Below are 18,273 nucleotides of genomic sequence, written 5' to 3'. Positions count from 1 at the left end.
CCATTCTCATAGTGAGCCCTGAGAAGTGTAGGCTAGAAGTCAACAGAGGGCAGGCTGCAGGTGAGAAGACAAGGGCAACAGGGAACAGAAGGAAGTATTGAGTGGCTGAGCTTTGCCTGCTGGAACAGAAGCTCCAAGCCCACTCTCCTGCTGGTGTCCACAGGTAGCCCTGGGAGGAGGCAGATGGGTTTGGGCTGCAGAGGCTGGCAGTAGGCCAAGGGTGTGGTGGCACCCATCTGGCTGCTGTCCACCTAAGACTGGGCCTGGGAGGTCCACGGGGCTCAGGCTGTGACCTCATATGGGGTCAGCTAGCACTGCTGGGGGCAGGCAAACTGTTCCAGACCTATCTGAGGTTACATTCTCACCTCAGCTCAGACAGGTGGGGCCAATCCCTAGTGAAGTATCCCAAAGCCTTCCAATTCCAGGGGTCCCCAACTATTGAACACAATAGACCAGTGAGTGGCCCTCTATCCTGAGGTCTGTGTGAATACACTGCCACCTGCTGGTCATAGCTGAGATGGCCGGAGGCTGGGCTCAAGCTTACCCTGGGCCTTGCTGGAGATGGGGCCACCAGAATCCTGGGCCCAGGCCTACCTACTGAGCCTAGGTGGTGGGCTGGGTGTCACAGCTCCAGAGACTGCCACTCTTGGGGTCTACAAATAATTTTATTGAAAGTGAACAAAAAACACAACAGCCTTCCTAGATTGGGGGCCACCCTCCCCAAGCCATTTCCCACAATCTTTTAGCACAGAGCTTGCACAGTAAGGAATTTAAAAAAACAAGTCATTTCTATGTAGAAATCAGACTCTGCCCCAATAACATCATGGAATAGACTATTTACAAACTTTCACATTTTAAGTATTCCTTTTATGGTTGTTCTTTCCTTTCTGTCCCTACCCAGGGTCTCCAGTTCTTTCCCTTGAGTGATCCTGAAGGGATGGGTATACTATAGGGGAGGGTGTGATGGGTCTCCTCAGAGCTACTGGCACCAGCCCTAGCGTGGTCTTCCTCACCACAGGGTGGTAGATGGTCTCCTCCCAGTGGGGGTCATGGTGGGGCTGGTGCAAAGGCAAAGGGGATTAGGCAGAGTAGGTGGGTTGAGTCCACTCCCCATAGGCATAGCGATCCTTAGCCCTTCCTGATCCCATCTTATGCCCTCTCAAGCGGGGGTGGGGTGGGGGACAACACCTAGTTGCAGTGGGGAGGGATCAGCCCAGCCCTGGGTGAAGGGAGAAGCCTTCCACACCAGTCCCTGCTCCTATTAACAGCCAGCAAACTGTCCATCTGTCTGGGGGTGGGAACAGATGACCAGGAGGGCAGGAAGAATCAGGCTTGTGCTGTCCCCAGCCTCTGTCCAACACAGGAGGAATCGAGGTAGCAAATGGCTGAAATGCTTCGACAAGGGGGTAAGGGAAGTGAGGGAAAGGAAGTTCCCACTTGTGTACCGCTCCCACAGCCCAAGGGCTGGAAGAAGGCAGACCTTGCTTGTAAAGTGCTGTAGCTCCTAGCAGGGCTGGGCGCTAGGCAAGCTTGGAAGAAAGCAGGCCAGGCAAGGGCACAGGAACCAGACATTCCTGACCAGTATATGCCCTGCCATGCTCCTTGTAGAGATTGCTGGGGAAGGTGGGCTGGTAACTCCGCCATTATCCCTCGCCAACCACCAGCCACCTCTTGTCCACGTACAAACCAAAACCTGACCAACATTGCAGGACTGCCCTGCTCACAGCTGAAGATTCCAGGCCAGTGGAGTTTATTCAGGGTTGTGGCTCCAGCCTAGGTTCCTCAGTGGAAGCCACACCTTGAGCCTGGGGTTTTCTTGCTGGGGCAGAGGGTGCTTATGCCTGCCACCCTCCAGGCTCACACCTCATAGAGGATCACAGGAAAATCCACGTGGATGCGGGGGGGATCCAGCTTCACGATGCCCTGCCATGGAAACAGAGGCTAGTGAGGGTCAGCTCAGGGCCCCTAATCCAGGAAGCCTTCCTATTCCTCCCAGCTCCTCCCAGAAGAGCCCCCACCATGACAGCAGACCCCATTCTGGGTCTACCTCCACACACTCAACACAGGCTCTATGACCACTGCCCAGCCCCTCACCTGAGGAATCAGGTTCTTATGCACCCGCCTCAGCTTGGCCCGCTTCTGCCCGTTCTTGGTGACGATTGTCTCCTCATAGAACTCGTGAGCCAGATCCCCATCCTCGTCATAGAACATGGAGCTGTGTAGAGGGAGAGGGGAACAGGCTGGGCTGGAGCCCCACACCTGGTCATGGCAAATGCCAGACCACAGGGAAGTGTGCCCACCCCCAAATGGGAAGGAAGGAATAACCTTGGCTAGAGAAAGGAAAGAAAATAAGCCTGGAGAGTCCCTTGCTTAGGGTCTGGGGTCTACTAGAAGGAAGTGGGAAGTCAGGTGGTGGCCAGTGCTACTCTGTCAGACCCCAAGAAGAGAGACCATACCAGAGCACACTGTCCAGGCAGCCAACACCAGTTCTCATCACTGGTTTCTTCAGCAAGAGTAACTATTCCAACTACTTGGGGCCTTGCCTTCACCCAGGACTTCTAGAGTGGGCAGGGTGGTGGCCTGGCATGTTGGTCTCACTCCAGAAGACACTGCTGCCAAAGCCTGAGATAGCAGATGCCTGAGCTAGGAGGGAGCCTAAAGGAAAAAAGCTGCATTCTCCTCACCCACCCCCAGGTGGCTGGTGTAGTCAAACTGTCACTGTTAGGTCTCAGTGGTATCTACAGTCAAATCTCCAGCATCATCTGAGCGCCAGTACCCAGAGGCCCAGTAGGGCCAGGCCACTTTAGTGCTCCTGTCTGGCCCCCTGGGGGACAGAGGGGAGGTCACTGCTCCACATCTGGAAAATATATCTGGGTGAAGGTCTTTTTTCCCAGGCTCCATCCCCAATACTGGGGCCCAGTCCTGCTTTCCAGGCCACTACCCTCAGAAGTCCCCACCCCGCCACCATGGGGAACGCAAACAGCCAAAACAGAGGGTCATTCTCCCCTAAAAATAACTGGGGAAGGGGAGGCTAGAAGCCTTCAACTTGCAGGTTGAACTGGAAGAGATGAAAGGAAGAAGTCCTGAAGTCTCAAGGAGACCCTATCTTAGTTTTACCGTGCAGACAGCCTACCCAGGGACAAGTCTCAGGCCTACTCTTCCCCTAGGGAGAGCTTCAGAGCAGCCAGACAGCCAAGAACCGACTGCCCGGCTTCCCCCACCCCTTGCTCCTGTGGGGGCTCGAAATATGGTAGTCGTCCTGGCTCGGGTGTAGGGGTACGGCGGCGGGAGCTCCCCATGACGCGGGGCGCCCAGTACCTGCCTGTCTTCCCCGGGGCGAAACCCGCGCCCTTACCCGCGGCGCGTGAATACGAAGGGGGGCACGACTCGGCCTCGCGGCCGCACCAAAGCTTGCTCAGCGACCGCCGCCTCCGGGCCGCCGCCCCCCGCCGTCGAGGCGAAGGGCCACAGGCCCCGAGCTTTGGAGCCGCTGGCGCCCATGTCAGCGCCGCCGGCGCATGGCGGGCCCCGCGGCCGCTTCGCTCTCACAAGGCTGTCGGCGCCGCCATGCCCTGCCTCGGCCTCTGCTCGCAGATGCCGCCGCCGCCGCCTTCCGCAGGCTCGGTTGTCTCCACGGAAACCTCACTTCCGCTTCCGCATGATGCTCCCTCTGATTGGTTGCTTCTCTCGTCGATCCGTGGGGCGAGACCAATAGCCGCCCTCGGATGCTAGACATCCCAGCATGCACTGTGAAAAGTCAGATCCCAGCAGGCCACGCTCTCTCCAGCGGGGGCACCTCCTACCCAGGAAAGTAGTGGCTGTGTCCTCCTCGCTTTTTCTTCGTGTATGGCAGCTCCGACGTCCCCGACCCCAGAGGTCAGGTCCAGTGGGCCTGCCCAACCACTAGGTCCCCCCAAACTAGCACTTGCGGGCCTGACCACAGGCCGTGCCGCACGATGCTTGTTTAGCTTAGTGCTGTTCCTACACCGATTTTGCGATCATCATTGTCACATGTGAGAAGAAAGGGAACCGAAGGAAAATTAAGGAATTGGCCAAATGTTGTATAGCTACAATCAGGTCTGAAAGGCTTTCAAATTCAGTGTTCTTTCCAAACCCACCAAAATGCACGCTTCCTGAAGAGAGAATTAACAGCTATACCTTCGGTGCCATGAGTAGTGTCTGGTGCACAGTAGGACCCCAATAGATATTTGGTGAAGCGCCTTCCACAGCTTGGGGGTGCGTCTGCGTAAGTGTGTGTATGTGTTGGGGGTGTCTGGTTTCCCTAAGCTCTAGCTGCAGCTGATATTCTTGCCCCCACCACGACCTGAGTCCCAGGGTGCTGAGTGATGACTGACTACATAGCCATAACTCCACATCCTTCAGAAATTGGTCTCATGGTGACTTCGAAAAGGTGCTCTGTGAGCTTGTCCATCACCCATGGCAGCCACTGGCATGAGGGGCAACTACATCTGAGGGCCCATAATAAAGAGTCCAAAAGTAGAGAGAATTCTTAAATCTTTATTCAGCCAATTCTCTCAGGCCCCAGGCCCTGATGATGACTGTCACACCCACCCCTTTCCCCACAGGAGGCATTCAGCTGAGGCCACAAAATATTACATACATTCACACACATTATCAAAAATATCCAAGGGAAAGACCCTGTCTTTGATTGGCAAACAAGGCACGGACCTGGGCCAGTGCCCACACTCACACAAACCCCAGCCCAGGGACATCCTCCTTGGAGGAGGCACTGAGGCACTGTGAGCCAGCACTCCCTGATCCCAGGTGTGTGAGGAGTCTGAGGGCACTGTAGAGGGCAACCTAGACTCTTCCTTGATGCCTGCCTTATCTTGAACACCCACCCTTAGCTCTGATAGGGGTGTCCTGAGACCCCATCTAAGTCTCAAAACATACAACCTTTCCCCATAGATGAGGGCCCTCATCCCTGCAAACATGACCCTATTCCGTTTGTAAGATCTCCAAGATTCTCCTGAGACCACTAATTAAGGAGACTCTGTCTGCTCTACCCCTGCTGCAAGCCTGGAGCAGCTTCCCAGGGCAACCCTGGCCCACCATGACCCAGTACATGAAGCGCAGAAGGGTCCAGAGCAATACTCTGCTACACCCACTGGTGGACACAGGGGGCCAGCTCCTTCACTGTTCTCTGGCTCGTTCCCTCAGCAAGAGAGGGCCTCCATGCACACTCATTCCTCAGGCCACATGGGCCCTGTCACACTCACACGGCATGCCCTCGGCGCTGCCTACTCTCCTCCTTCCACCCAGGGGTTATAAGAGGTCACCCCAGGGGGCAGGCATGCAGGGCCTCCTGGATCTTCTGGCGACAATAGGAGTACTTCTGCAGGATCTGGCGGAGGTGTTCTTCTTCCTCCCGCTGCAGGATGCGTAGGAAGTTGTGTAGTTCAGGCATGCTGAAGGCGTCCCACTGGAGGGGGAGAGGGAAGACATAGGCTGTCACAGTCATGGCCAAGCCAGCAGGCCCTCCCCAGAAAAGATCAGCACATCATGGTCACACAATTAGGATGGGACTTTCTAATGTTAGCTTCTTGTCTGAATGGTCTGTGCTAGGTTTCCTGACGACAGACCATATAGAAGATGGGCCTCACAAAGTAGGGCAGTCACTTTGCAGACAGGCAACCAAGCCAGATATTCTCCAGTGACCTGTGGACAGGTCATGCCCACACTCTTGAGTCTAATCCTATTCTACAGACCCAGTACCTTGCAGCTGGAAAGTTTCTAGATAAAAAGTCCTAATGCCTGAAGTGGGGGCCTCCATTATGTCCTGGGCCTATCTGTGTGGCTTTGATCTAGCCTGGGATCACCATGCTATCAGATGGACTCCTGCATCTCCTGAGGACTTTCCCCAATGGGAAAGAGCAGAGCACCAAAACAGTTCTTCCTGGCTTCTTGGGGCAAGTCCTAGACCTTGGCATGAGAGCCGTGAAGCCTTTACTCTAGCTACGAGGCTCACATAGTCCTGGAAAGGCTTTGCAAGGCTTGTCCTCCAGCCCCATTCCTCCTCCAAGTATTCCTGTAGCTGTAACCCACTAGCCTGGGCCAGTGACCACCAAGAAACTAAGGAAGGCTGTGTACTCACATTCACCTCCCCAGAGTCATTCTCCTTCAGGACAAAGCTTAGGGCTTTCTCATTGGGCCCTGCAAGGAGCCGCAGTTGCAGGGGCTGCTCATCATCAGACAGCTTCCGGAGGTACACTGAGGGCCAGTCAGGGGGAAGAGAGTATTTGATTGGAGTCAGGCCCAACCCCCTCAGCCCCTGCATGCACAGGTGCATGCATATATACCCTCACACACAGGTGGGGTGGGGTAGAAAGCCCACCTTGGCCATGGCGCTCAGCCCGCTCAAAGAGTGCAAACTTGCGGGGGTCATCTACCACCAAGAACTTGCGCAGCAGAGCCTCAATGACCTCGCGTGCCCGTGTGCGTGACAGCACATGCAGGTGCTTGACAGCATCCTTGGGGAGGTAGAAGGAAGTGCGGCGCCTCACAGCTGTGCCACGCCCTGGGCCCCGCCGGGCATCCTGCAAGGAGGGTGGCTTCTTGCTGGAGGGCACTGAGACAGGGCGCACTAGCTTCAGTTGAACCTTGATGAAGCCTGTGTAGGAGCCATCCTTGTTCTGAAGAGGAGAAACCAAACCATGACTAGGTTCCAGGTGAGATGGAACAGATTCAGGCACTGCCAGTCCACTTAAGGCTAGGCTGAGTGTGACTAAATCACTGCTTGGGCCCAACCTTTGGGTATCAGGCACACAGCTGGGTTTCTGCCTCTCCCCCCACCCCCTCCCTGAGCTGTCAACTCACCAGGCTCATGAAGAGGTTGCTGTTGATCTGGCCATTGTACTCCTTGATCTTCTGCTCAATCTCAGCCTGAGAAAGGTCAGGTGTCTCCCACTCCACAGGCTCGTCCTGAAAGATGGGCCAGCATGGACATAGGGCCCTTAAGGAACCCATCCTGCTGCAATGCATGTCACAGGCAGGGAGGTGAGCCCTGGGTGAGCCACTCTGAAAAAATGGCCTCTGGGGCAGCCTTTGGAAACTGACAAAAAAGCTCGAGGCCTGATGAGAAGAACCCATCACTGCTCCTGGTTCTGTATGCTACGGGTGAAGACAGCAAACGCAGAATCATTTGGCTTCTCTCTGCCACCTGCCTGGGGCCTCCTCAACATCAGGTGAGGCCCTAAAGATATCTTAAAACCAAAGCAACTGAAGGCATGAGGCCAGGGACCAGGAAATGATGGGGGACTCTGAGGAGCGGCTCTTGTTTACAGTTAAACCACCTCTCAACTGCACAGCCTGATCCCAGCACCCTAGTTGGGTGGGGTCAGGGTCTGTCCGGGAGAAGGCAGCTACTTTGCCACTCTGCCCTGGCAAAGGGCCAGGACGCACTGCAGGGTGAGAGGTGTAAGACCTGGTGCACACCAGGAGCCCAGCCACCAGTGGGCAAGAGGAGAAGGGCCACCTCTACAATGTCAACACCCCTTGGTGGGGGACTTGGGGCCAGCCCTGCATGTCTCAGACATAGTGAGGCATGTGTCTGCCACTGTGACATGCCATTTGATCTTGACTCAAGTTACACAAGAGGCAGTGTTAGGCCAGGCTCCAATCTGCAGAGTTGCACAGGCTGCCTCCTGGTAGAGCCTGTCCCACAAGGTGCAAGCAGGTAGGCTTCTGCACGTCCCCCTTGCTGTCTGGAGGTTTAGCCCAAAGATTTTAGCTCCACCACTTAGCCCCTCCCCCAGTCCTCCAGGGACTGGATTCTTGTTGGAAGGGTGGGATATGGACCAGGGTAGCCAGGGCTCTGAATTAACTTTTTTCTGCCAAACTCCCTTGGTCCCATTGCATCAGCCTTACTTCCTGTTGACGTCAGATAGGCCCTAGTTGGAATGGGAGTGTCACAGACACAGCTGAGATCATTGCTGACCAATGCTTTGCCCCAGGGGAGTTCTCACCAGAAGGTCTCCTGCAGAATAACCTTGTGCCCAGCTCTGAGCTCAGGACAACCCGAGTTTCTCCCTGACTGCTGCCTTGGAGCCCCCTAAGCTTAAACCATCTGATGGGGAACAAGGAGGACAGATGAGGGAGTAAGGTGGAGTTCACGACCTTTTAGCAGCATGGTCTTCACCTAGAACCTGCTGCTGTTCAGCAGCCAGCAAGTACATGGCACTGAGGACTGAGGCTGGGGCCTCACAGGAAAAAGGTATGGGGGAGGGGTGGCAACGGAAGCCTATTTACTTCCTCAAGTTTGCAAAGGCCTCCTGGATGGAGGAGAGCATTGAGAAGTGAAAACTCTAGCAGAAACCTTGTTGGGGACAGTGGGAAATCCTGTAAGGCTGGTAAGAACAAACAGTGTGGGCTCTGGAAAATAGGGGACCCGGGGGTAAAATGAGCTCTGGAGGCTGGGAATAAAGGGTGGATGTGTTTGTTCAGGCCCAAGGAGAGGGCTTGGTACAGGAAAGAGTGCCTCAATGGGAAGGAGTGCCAGGATGGGAGGGATGCTAGGGGCAGGAGGAAAGCTGAGCAGACTCTAGTGCCAGGGCAGGAACGAAGAGAATTCTGTTTACAGAACAGGTGGGTACAGGGATGACAGTAACTTATTCCCCTTCCTTGTAATGGCTCTGAGCTCCAGCCTGGGAATGAGAAAACTTGCTCCTCTCTCTTCCCTTCCCTGGTTATCCAGGAGCCCTGGACTGGGATGCAGTGACCTTGGTTCCAGCCCCTTCCTTTCTCCAGGTGCACCTCCCTCAGTATCTTTATTCATAAAACAAGAGACTTGGACTGGTGGCACTGCACATAAAACAAGAGACTTGGACTGGTGGCACTGCACTGTCCTACCAGGATTCTAGAGGAGGAAGAGTTTCCTTTTCTATTTCCAAAGCTACCTGCTGGAGGAGGAGTCTAACAGCCATCCCAAAGGGATGCACAGCAGGACCATGGAATTTCCCTCCTCCTGCAACAAAGCAACCCACCCTCCACTCTGCTACTGTCCAGAGTGACTGATGGTTTTATTTTACATATACCTTGGGACTCTCTAGTCTCTTTTTTTTTAAGATTGGCCTTGAACTAACATCTGTTGCCAATCTTTTTCTTCTTATTCTCCCCAAAGCCCCCTGAGTACATAGTTGTATATTCCAGTTGTAGGTCCTTCTGGCTCTGCTATGCGGGACGCTGCCTCAGCATGGCTTGATGAGCAGTGCTAGGTCTGCGCCCAGGATCCGAACTGCGCCCAGGGAAGTGGAACACGTGAACTTAACCACTTTGCCACAGAGCCGGCCCCCCTAGTCTCCTTTTCAATTGGTTAGGGTCTTGTGGTTTTCTCCACCTTTCCAAAATGGAAAAAGGCTCCCGTCTGAGTGACACAGAGAGAGTCCCAGGGATCCATATTCAAACATTGCACCCAAGCTACGGGTTCAGCTTTTGAGGTATAAAATTTTCATCTAAAGAATCACCCACAACTCCCTCTCCTTGGCCCATGCAAGGAATTCTGCCCCATTGCTGCCAGGTATACTGAGCTTCACGGTCCCCATCTCTTTTTCTTGACGCCCTGGCCAGGGTGCTCTCCTGAGGTGTACCACATCCAGAATAATTATCTGAGGCTAGTGGTCACACTCATGGCACACGGCACAGGGGTCTTTGATAATGGGGACACTTAGGAGACTCCAAGAGGCACAGCTACTCCAGCACCACACTTTATAGTCTGGATTAGTAACCTCGATCTCTCTTGACCCCTCTCAGGGCATTTTACAATCTAGCCTTCCCTGCCTCTTGTGAATAAAGTGCTCCTGGATGCTTACAATCCAAAACAAGGCTTCCTTCCCATACAGTCCCAAATCCCCTTTCTCCAGGTTCATTCCAATTTTAGTGCTGCAGAAGCGAGTACTCTAGTCCACTCCAGACAGGGGGTCGGAATCCTTCACATTCCAGCAGCTGGTGACAGGCCAGGACGGGCAAGAAGTGGGGACTCAGCTGGCTCCATCTAGGAGTGTATATGCAGGAGCCCGGACCTTCATTCGCCTTTCTCCTAAACACACTTCTCAATTCCCGGCGAGGACTCCTCCTCCTCCACTTCCTCCTCCTGGTCCTCCTGGTCCCCCAGAGAGGCGGTGGGAGCGGCCCGAACGCGGAAATTGAAGTGCTAGTCCAGGCTGCGCAGTAGGCTTTAGTCATAGGTGGATAATGCCCGTCCCTGGTCAACCCCAAGGCACGTAGCTGCTTCCCCTGGTTCAACTGGTCTGTGACAGAGACAGCAGGGAGGCCTCGGCACCCAGTACGAGGCGCTGGGAGCCCCATACACGGTTCCGCGTGCTGGCCCCAGGCCGGTCCTGGATCTACGCTGACGGGAGGACGGGACTGCCCACAAACTCTGGACACGGCAACTTACCGGGGAGGGGCAGGGTTCCAGCGACTGCCCCCGGCCCGCCGCCCGCACACCCCCGGCTCCCACCTGGTCCCGGCGCGGCCTCCGCGCCAGCGAGGTACGCGCCGTGAAGTACTGCTCGAGCTCGGAGTCCGAGTCCTCCTGGCTGCAGTAGCCACTGCTTGTCGTGCTGCTCCAGGTCATCTCGAAAGAAGGCGTCCCTGCGTCCGCCTCGCCCATCGCCGCGCCCGCCCGCCAGCTCCCTGAGTCGTGTGAGCCGGTAGCCTCCAACCACCGCCCCAGGCGCGTGTGCGCGTGCGCGCGCGTGTCAGTGTGCGCGTGCGCCGGGACCAGTGTCCGCGCCTCAACCGTTAACACTGAAACGCAGACAGCCAGGATCTAGCTCTCGTCTCATTGGGGGAGGAAAGCCGGAGGGCGGGGTCACACACGCCTCGCCTCTAGGAATGATCTCATCGCCTAGGCAGTTCAGCTCAGCTCAGCCTCACAGGAGCTAACCCGCCTCCAGTTGGGCACAAGTGAGAGCGTGTGCGCATGTGCTCCAGCGTGGCCACAAGACCGGATGCGGAGCTTTGCGGAAATTGCACCCGCGGAGAGCCCGGACGATTCCGAGCAGTCCGCGCCGAGTCGGCACGCCCCGCACCTATTCGAGCCCGCGCACGGAATTAGCCACTGTCTGCCGCAAGGAAATCCGCTATTAGAACGCCCATTGCGTGTAATGCCGGGCGGTCCTAGGAACGTCAGCAATGTGTCCCGCTCGTCTGCGCGTCCCTGCCTCGCCCATACGTCCCCCGGCCCCCCGGCTCACCACGTTTGTGTCCCGCTCCAGCGCCGGTTCCCATCCCAGGTCCCGGGGCCCGCAGCAGTCCAGGCGGACGAGCGCGCGGCATCGGTAGTGGCAGGTGAACTTGCAATCTGCAGAGAGGCCTGACGGTGAGGCGGAGGAGCCCCAGCTCCAGCTCAGAGAAGCGTCCCGGGGACGGAAGAGAATCCCCAGGCTGCAGGCCGTTGCCTGCCAGGCTCTGCATGACCGGCCTTATCTCAGGCCCACTTACCGCCCACTGCTACACACAGATTCTAGTGTTGGTCGCCCTGCGTCTGGAACCTCGCGGGAAGGCTTCAGGCGGTTAGGGATCTAGGCCTACTCAACAGTTGGATCTCTAGCGCCTAGCGCAGAACTTCCCTCTTCCGCATTGTCAGCCCCCCTTCCTCCGCCCATTTACTTGAAGGGAAAAAACCAAAAATCTTTAACCCATGTCCCCTCTAGTTCTCATGTCTTATTCTCCTCACACCAAAACTTATCAACTCTGGTCTACGTATACTCTTAATTCCGTGCCTTCACTCTCACCTCTACCCATTCCAGTCAGGCTTGCCCCTCCCTCCAGGAAGCTGCCCTGGTCAGAGTCCTCAGCAACCTACTGCACTGCCGAATCCGGCAGTCCCTTCTCCATCCTCACCTCTTCAGCATCGTTTGATGCTTGCTCCCCTTGGTTCCCAGGGGCTCCCACTACCCCGGTTTTCCTCCCACCTCCCTGCAGCTCCTGCTCAGTTCTTTTGGTTCTGTCTCAACTTCCAGATTTAAAAGTGGAGTGTCCGAGGCTCAGTCCTGATCACTGCCCTCCTCTCTGTACACTAACCTATCCCAGGTCCAAGGCTTCCATGACTCCCCTCAGATCAAATCTATGTGTCACTATATTCACTTTGATGTCTAATAGACATTTCAACCCAAAATGGCCACAATTTAACTCACTTTTCTTCCACCTCACCCTACCCTCACCAGAGTTCATCTCAGCAAAAATCATTACTATTTTCACAGTTGTTTGAGGCAAAAAACGCATCCTTGATTCCTCCCTTGTCTTTGCCTCTGACACACACCCAAATTATCCTGTTTTTCATTTCCATGGCCACTTTATTTTTCTTTGGGAACACTGCAATGTCCCAGACCTTGTTCGTGCTTTGTATTGTGTCACAACTCCCGTTCCTCCCAGCAGAATTCAGGACAGACTCCTGTACTGGATGAGAGGGTCTCCATACCCACACAGGCCTGGGACACCTTCCCTAAATTCCTAAATGGGCCAGAGCATGATTCTCAACCCAGGATGTACACTACAATGATCAGTGTTTAAAAATCACTAATACACTCATATACCCAGTGACTGATTCAACAGGTCTGAGGTAGAGTCCGGGCACAGCGGTTTGGAGGGCTGTAAAAGCATCCCAACTGATTCTAGCTGATTCAGTGGGAGAACAACCTCTGCTTGCTGGTGATTCCTGGGAGGGCAGAAGGGCTGCTAGTGTGTGGCTGTGTTTCATATTTTAACACCTGGTTGACTGGGCCTGCAATAGGTATTTGCTAAATAAAGACAACAAAATTCCTGCTTGCAGGGGGCCCACCCAAGGTTCTAACTTTTTCCAGGCCCCCTCCCATAGGTGGGCAAATTCCCTTCACCCCAACGATTCTGGAGGGGACACAGGTGAGTGAATCTTTAGGAAGGGGCAGGCCTGGGAATGTGGACTCTGAGACTGGTATGCATAAAGCCTTTCTCAAGAAGGGCCAAGTCACTTTAAAGAAATGTGAAATCAGTACCTTGTTTTTCACAGGCAATAACCTCTGCCCAACTGTGCCCCAGACGCAGGTAGAACACAGCAAGGATATAAAACCATCTGCCCGAATTCTCCTCCGCGATGGGGCAAAGATAACGGACCTGGTCAGCAGGGACCATCCCTAACTCTACCCCCTCCGTCGCAACTTGACCCGCAGCGACAGTGCTGCCCCTTGGCCGCCGGTTTGGCTCTCGCCAGCGCGCGGGGCCGCTACTCACGCGCGCACTGCAGGCCCTTGCGCACGACGCCCCAGATGAAGTCGCCGCAGAGGTCGCACCACGTGTGCGTGGCGGGCCCCGCAGGCTGGAAGCGGTGGCCGCGGCCTGGGACCAGCTGCCTCGCTGGGTTGCGCGCGGTGCCCGGCGCGATGCGCAGCGCGTTGGCGCGCTCCAGCCGGGTGCGGCCCGGGCCGGCGCGCCGCTCGGGTGTCAGTTCTCGCAGCTCAATGAGCTCAGGCTCAGCGGACATGGCCCAGTCGAGCCCGGACTCCGGCCGGCTCTGGGCGCGAGCAAGCGCGGAGCGGGCGGGGCTGTGGGACGGCCTCGATGCAGCGCCGCCCCCGGGGTCCAGGCAGAGCGGCGGGAAAGAGCTGAAGAGAGCGGCGCAATGGAAACCTGTGTGCGCCCGCGGGCGGAGTTGGGGGGCTAGGGCGCGGTGTCCCCGCCCTCCCTTTCCTCCCCTCCCCTAACAATGACGACGACCGCAAAGGACCACGCGGAGACAGGCATGTTTCTGGAGGCCAGCTTTACAGTGTTAGAGGAAGAGGGTCCCCACATCCGGCCCTCGCCCTCGCCCTCCACCCAGGCCTCCTGTCTAGCTTGCTGAGGCAGCGCCCTCAGCCTACCCGCCGGGTGGGGCAGGAAGCTGGGAGCGCTTTGCTGGGGGAGATAGGTTAGCAGCTCTACCCTCTCAGTGTGTTTACCACCTGGGAGGCCAGGGCTCTGGCAGAGATCCCTAGGTTCAGGGGCACACTCTGGGTGGGTTGTATGGCATGGATGGTCGTCCCTCAGCAGCTGCAGCCTTCACTTGGCTCTGTCACCCTGGGCTGCCAGGACACAAGCCTTTCCATGCTTCTCCCAGTGCTTGACTTGGCACTCCCTGCAGGCAGGTGGCCAGGTGAGGATGCAGTGCTTGTAGGGGGTATAGGAGTGGGGCTTAGGGGTCCAACGTCCTAGGATACCCTCACCTGCAGCAATACCACTCATTCTGGCATCGTGAGCAGCGCTTGGAAGCCTCTGCACTGCAGTAGGCACAGCGGGGCCGTTCTGGAGCTACTGCCTCTAGCACATCCAGCCTGTAGGTCTCAGCCCACCTGGGGAAGGGGTCAGGAGAGCCTGGCTGGGCCTGGCCAGTGGGAGCACAGGAACACCCCTGCCCACATCCAGGCCTTCTGCATCCCTTCCACCCCTTCTGCCAGCTCAGCAGGCCTCACCTTCGTGCCTGCAGCTGCAGGTCCTGCTCTGAGGGGCTGAATACATGCCGCAGCTGGTACTTAGCAATAGCTTGCCACTTGCCTCTATTCTCTCGCTCTAGTCGCTCCCAGATTTCTGGGATCTGGGAGAAAGAACTGGAGAGTGTCAGGGAGAAGCTGGCAAAGTGGGCAACTAACTTCCTCTGAGCAACTAAATTCCTACTGCTGACCTGTTCCAATATCAGATCCTTCTTAGGGGGCTGGGGTTCAGCCAGGGCCAGCTGGGTCAGGAAACTCTGCAGGTCTGCTAGGTTGGGCAGCTGGTCGAGCAGCGTGTCTGTGAGGAAGGCCCGAAGCTGCAAGGGTGTCCAGGGGAGGCCAGTGTGAAGCAGTGCTGACCAGAGGGTCAAGGAACACAGAGGGCCTGGGCTAGGCTGGACTGAGGGTGCCTGAGGAGCCCATGTCCCACTAGCTGTTGTGTCACCCAAGGGCTCAAGGTCTGGAAAGAGGACTGGGGCTGAGAAGAGTGGGCAAAGACAAACAGCAGGGATGGGGTGGGACAGTGCTGAGACTGGTGTTGGAGGAGTTTCCTACCTTGAGTAGCTGTCCCTTGGCAAAGCTTGTGAGGCAGTAGCGGGCCCGGGTCTCGGGGCTTAGCAGCAGGTTGTACAGGGCAATCCAGACCTGCCCGTCCAACTTGCTCAGCTTTTGCTGCTCTGAGGGGGCCACTGTCTGCCAACGGCTGCCCTCAAATTGCTGCAGCTTGCCTGGGGAGAGGAACCAGCACACTGGGTGCAGGCATTGCATATACTTTGAGTGAACCAGCTGCATGGTCTGGAGGACTGACCACTGCCTGGGCACAGGACTTGCCCAGGTTGGAGTGCTGCTTGCTCTATAGCAGGGTGAGTCCTTGGTAGTGGACACAAAGGCCTTGCCTGCTGCAAACCCAGGCCTAGGCCCACCTTGGGTGAGGCATCCTGGTATCCTCTGTGGGTTAGGGGCAGAGCTTGTCTGCCTGTGCGTAAGCTGCCCACCCCCATCAATCCTGGAAGATGTCCTCGAAGCAGGTGGGGGAGGACCTTACCTCCTTCCCGCCGGCTCCAGGGACTGTGCTCCAGCAGCTCTACCAGGAGGCAAGGCAGGTTGTGGGTGCTGAGCATGCGGCTCAAGGTGCTCAACGAAAGGCTGAGGATGGGGGTGGAGAGAGGTGAGCAAAGGCTACAGGCTCAGGCTTCCAGCCCTCCACTGCAGGCCCCAGGCCCAGCAGGGATGCCCACCTGTCCACACAGTCTGTGATGTAGCGTAGCACTGAGAGGGCCTTCAGTGCAATCTCAAATTCCATCAGCTCTGCCTGCTTCTGCAGCTCCTGGGGGGCCACATGGTGCTCAAGTTGGCCACCCCCTGCCTGTTCAGGCCTCGGGGAGCCTACGGCTAGCCCATGCCAACCCCAGGGAACCTCAGCCCACCTGCATAGGAGTGCTGTATCGGGACTCATCATCCTCAGGGGGGCCACTGTCGCCACTCCGGGCCACCAACAGAGTCAGTTTGCGGTGGCAGTAGTCCACTAGGTCCAAGACAGTGTCCTCTGCTGACTCACACACCTCCTGGGAGGCAGGAGCAGGAGAAACATTCTGTCTCTGATGCCCTCCCCATACAGACACAACCCCCCTTGCTGCCATGTCCTGGCCTGGGACAGTAGCCTGTGGGCAGGGCTGGTGCCTCACCTTGTGGAAGAACACTGTCTCCAGGAGGTTGATGATGGAGGCCTCATGGTGTACCTGTCAGATAGAGGACAGTGACCAGGGCTGCTGAGGGAGGGATAGGGGCTACCAGCTATCCTCTGCAGTCCAGGGCTCTCTGAAGCGGTGGGTGGGAGGGTGACCCAGGGGCCTAGCTCACCACCATGTATATGGGAAAAGTGTTCAGGGGCTTGAAGTCCTCCAGCCTGCACAGCACAGGGAACACTTTCTGCTTCCACATCTCCACTGCAATCAGCTCCTCCACCAGCACTGGGATCTTTGAGGGGGAGGGAAAGGACAGGAATGAGGTTGGCCTATCTTGGCCTGGCAACCCTCCCATCTCTGGCTCAGCCCAACCCAGCTCTCCCTAAACTCCCCTGGGGCCCTAGACTCTCCCACACCCCATGAGGACCTTCCTAACCTCTTTCCTGCATCTTAGACCTTCATTTCCAGCTGCTCCCGACATCTCTGTGGGGACATCCCTCATGCTTTCTGTGACTGACCCTTGCCTTGTTCCCCAGGCTGCCTTGTTCCCCCTGCACCTACACGCTTGTCCCCTCTTCCGCCATCCAGGTGTCCCTCTCAGGTTGGCTCTCTATCTCATGTCCTCCCTCTTGTCCCTGTCCGCTGGCCTTCCAAGGCTCTTGTGTGCCTTGGCCTTACCCTTTCTCAGGGCCCTCCATAGTGCTCTATTCCTACCCCACCCTTCAGTATGGAGTTCCACCTTTTCCTTGGAGAGGAACACTTTTGTCAAGTGATATCTCAGGTCATCTGCTGGTGCCGCATCTTGGCTCATGTTCCAGCCAAGCCAATCCCTGATTTCTAACTCCCTCTCTCTTGTGTTGGGAAAGCTGCCTTTTTTCATGCCAAAGTCCTACCCCCACGTCAGTGGAGCCCCTCTGGCCTTACAGTCTATTCAAGAATGGCTTTAGAACTTGGGCTCTCCCCCTGCAGCCTAGGTTGTTCTAGGATCCACAACTATCTCCCTAATCAACCCATGTCCCACATCCAGGTGCTCCTGAGGGGTAGAGTGGTGGGGTGGGGGCTTGGGGTGGTGTGGGAAGGCAGAAATCCTGCCTGTCACCCCAGCGTACCTTCCCATGGGTGACCAGCAGCTCCTGGATCGGCTCGCCCTGGCTGGCCGTGGCATCAAGAATGGCCTGCATGTTCAGCTTCTCCAGGTTCTCATGCTGCTGGTTCCACCTGCTCCAGAGGGGGTGTGTGTGTGTGTGCATCTGGGTGCACATGTGTGCAGTAGGAGCGGGAGGGGGAGCTGGGTCCTACTGAACCTAACCTGATCCTGAGCAGCCAGAGGGGGCTCAGGACCACATACGCCTATCTCTGAGAGCTCTGACTCCCCACCTGGAGGCCCCTCCATACTGGGCAACCCCTCCCTCCAATGTCAGGCCCACCTCAAGGACTCTGACTCCATGACTCCACCAGACCCCTGACTCAGCTGCCTCACCCTCCGGAGCCCATCTCGCGCAGCGGGAAGCTGCGCAGTCCCCGAACCAGCACGTCAGCCTCCCCGGGCAGCAGCAGCTCCAGGTCGCCCATGTCGAGGCCCAGGACAGAGAAGGGGAAGGCGGGGTTCGGCTGACCCCGGGCAGCAGCCGGCGCTGCGGTGAGGGTGTTGACACGCTCGGGCACGACCGTCTCCTGCGGGGCCGAAGACTGAGACCCGACGGTTGAGGAGCGGTTGGGGCGCGTGGGTCCTCGCCGCCATGGAAACGGTTAGCTCGGCGGGCGCCTGCGCAGTACGGCCTGGGCCCGCCCCCACCCGCGGCGAGCGCGGGGCTGGGCCAGCCCCAGTCCGCCAATCCTGCCAGGCTGCGGGTAGCAACCCTTTTTGGACTCCTGGAGTTTTCTCCCTCACAACTCACAACTGTCTGCGGCTCAAAGGTCTTCCCGAGTCCCAGACGCCTGTGGCCTAGTCTCTTTCTTGGGACGCACGTCACATCGTCCCGCAGAGGGATGGGGTCATCCCGCCCCCGACCAGCTCTTCCTGCAGTTGTTCCGGCTCGGCCCAAACAGATGCTCCTCTCCGTGGCTTCCTCGCTCCACTGTTTCTCGCGCCCAGCTCCACCTCTTGGCTCTACCCGCGAAATACT

General features: G+C 57.0%; 3 protein-coding genes across 9 annotated transcripts; all 3 read right to left on the bottom strand.

The window, feature by feature from the left end:
• Positions 1 to 646: 646 nt before the first annotated feature.
• On the bottom strand, positions 647 to 3,749 carry TUSC2 (tumor suppressor 2, mitochondrial calcium regulator). Its single transcript, XM_014840514.3, has 3 exons — positions 3,356 to 3,749; positions 2,095 to 2,215; positions 647 to 1,923 (listed from the first exon to the last, which is right to left on the bottom strand). Exons 1-3 carry the CDS (start codon positions 3,499 to 3,501, stop codon positions 1,858 to 1,860), a joined length of 333 nt encoding a protein of 110 aa, XP_014696000.1. The 5' UTR covers positions 3,502 to 3,749; the 3' UTR covers positions 647 to 1,857.
• Positions 3,750 to 4,498: 749 nt separating this feature from the next.
• RASSF1 (Ras association domain family member 1) lies at positions 4,499 to 13,640 on the bottom strand. Of its 6 annotated transcripts, none has more exons than XM_070492278.1 (7): positions 13,231 to 13,512; positions 11,217 to 11,323; positions 10,478 to 10,767; positions 6,838 to 6,942; positions 6,356 to 6,653; positions 6,116 to 6,231; positions 4,499 to 5,443 (listed from the first exon to the last, which is right to left on the bottom strand). In XM_070492278.1, the coding sequence occupies exons 2-7, from the start codon at positions 11,296 to 11,298 to the stop codon at positions 5,297 to 5,299; spliced, it is 1,038 nt and encodes a 345-aa protein (XP_070348379.1). In that variant the 5' UTR covers positions 11,299 to 11,323; positions 13,231 to 13,512; the 3' UTR covers positions 4,499 to 5,296. The 6 variants fall into 6 exon arrangements, with proteins under 6 accessions (XP_070348379.1, XP_070348380.1, XP_044610979.2 ...); XM_070492279.1 differs by lacking the exon at positions 13,231 to 13,512 and adding an exon at positions 11,464 to 11,602; XM_044755044.2 differs by lacking the exon at positions 10,478 to 10,767 and having other exon boundaries at positions 13,231 to 13,640.
• Positions 13,641 to 13,740: 100 nt separating this feature from the next.
• Positions 13,741 to 18,128, bottom strand: ZMYND10 (zinc finger MYND-type containing 10). 2 transcript variants are annotated; one of them, XM_014840516.3, is made up of 12 exons: positions 17,628 to 18,128; positions 17,257 to 17,365; positions 16,323 to 16,439; positions 16,148 to 16,201; positions 15,890 to 16,027; positions 15,701 to 15,789; positions 15,508 to 15,608; positions 15,018 to 15,190; positions 14,654 to 14,779; positions 14,445 to 14,566; positions 14,199 to 14,324; positions 13,741 to 14,110 (listed from the first exon to the last, which is right to left on the bottom strand). In XM_014840516.3, exons 1-12 carry the CDS (start codon positions 17,717 to 17,719, stop codon positions 14,035 to 14,037), a joined length of 1,323 nt encoding a protein of 440 aa, XP_014696002.2. In that variant the 5' UTR covers positions 17,720 to 18,128; the 3' UTR covers positions 13,741 to 14,034. The 2 variants fall into 2 exon arrangements, with proteins under 2 accessions (XP_014696002.2, XP_070348378.1); XM_070492277.1 differs by having other exon boundaries at positions 17,575 to 17,894.
• Between the last annotated feature and the right edge of the window lie 145 nt (positions 18,129 to 18,273).

Source organism: Equus asinus, chromosome 21 (assembly GCF_041296235.1).
Source record: "Equus asinus isolate D_3611 breed Donkey chromosome 21, EquAss-T2T_v2, whole genome shotgun sequence".
NCBI lineage: Eukaryota > Metazoa > Chordata > Mammalia > Perissodactyla > Equidae > Equus > Equus asinus.
The sequence above is the reverse complement of the archived record's forward strand: the minus strand, read 5'-3'. Positions and strand labels throughout refer to the sequence as shown.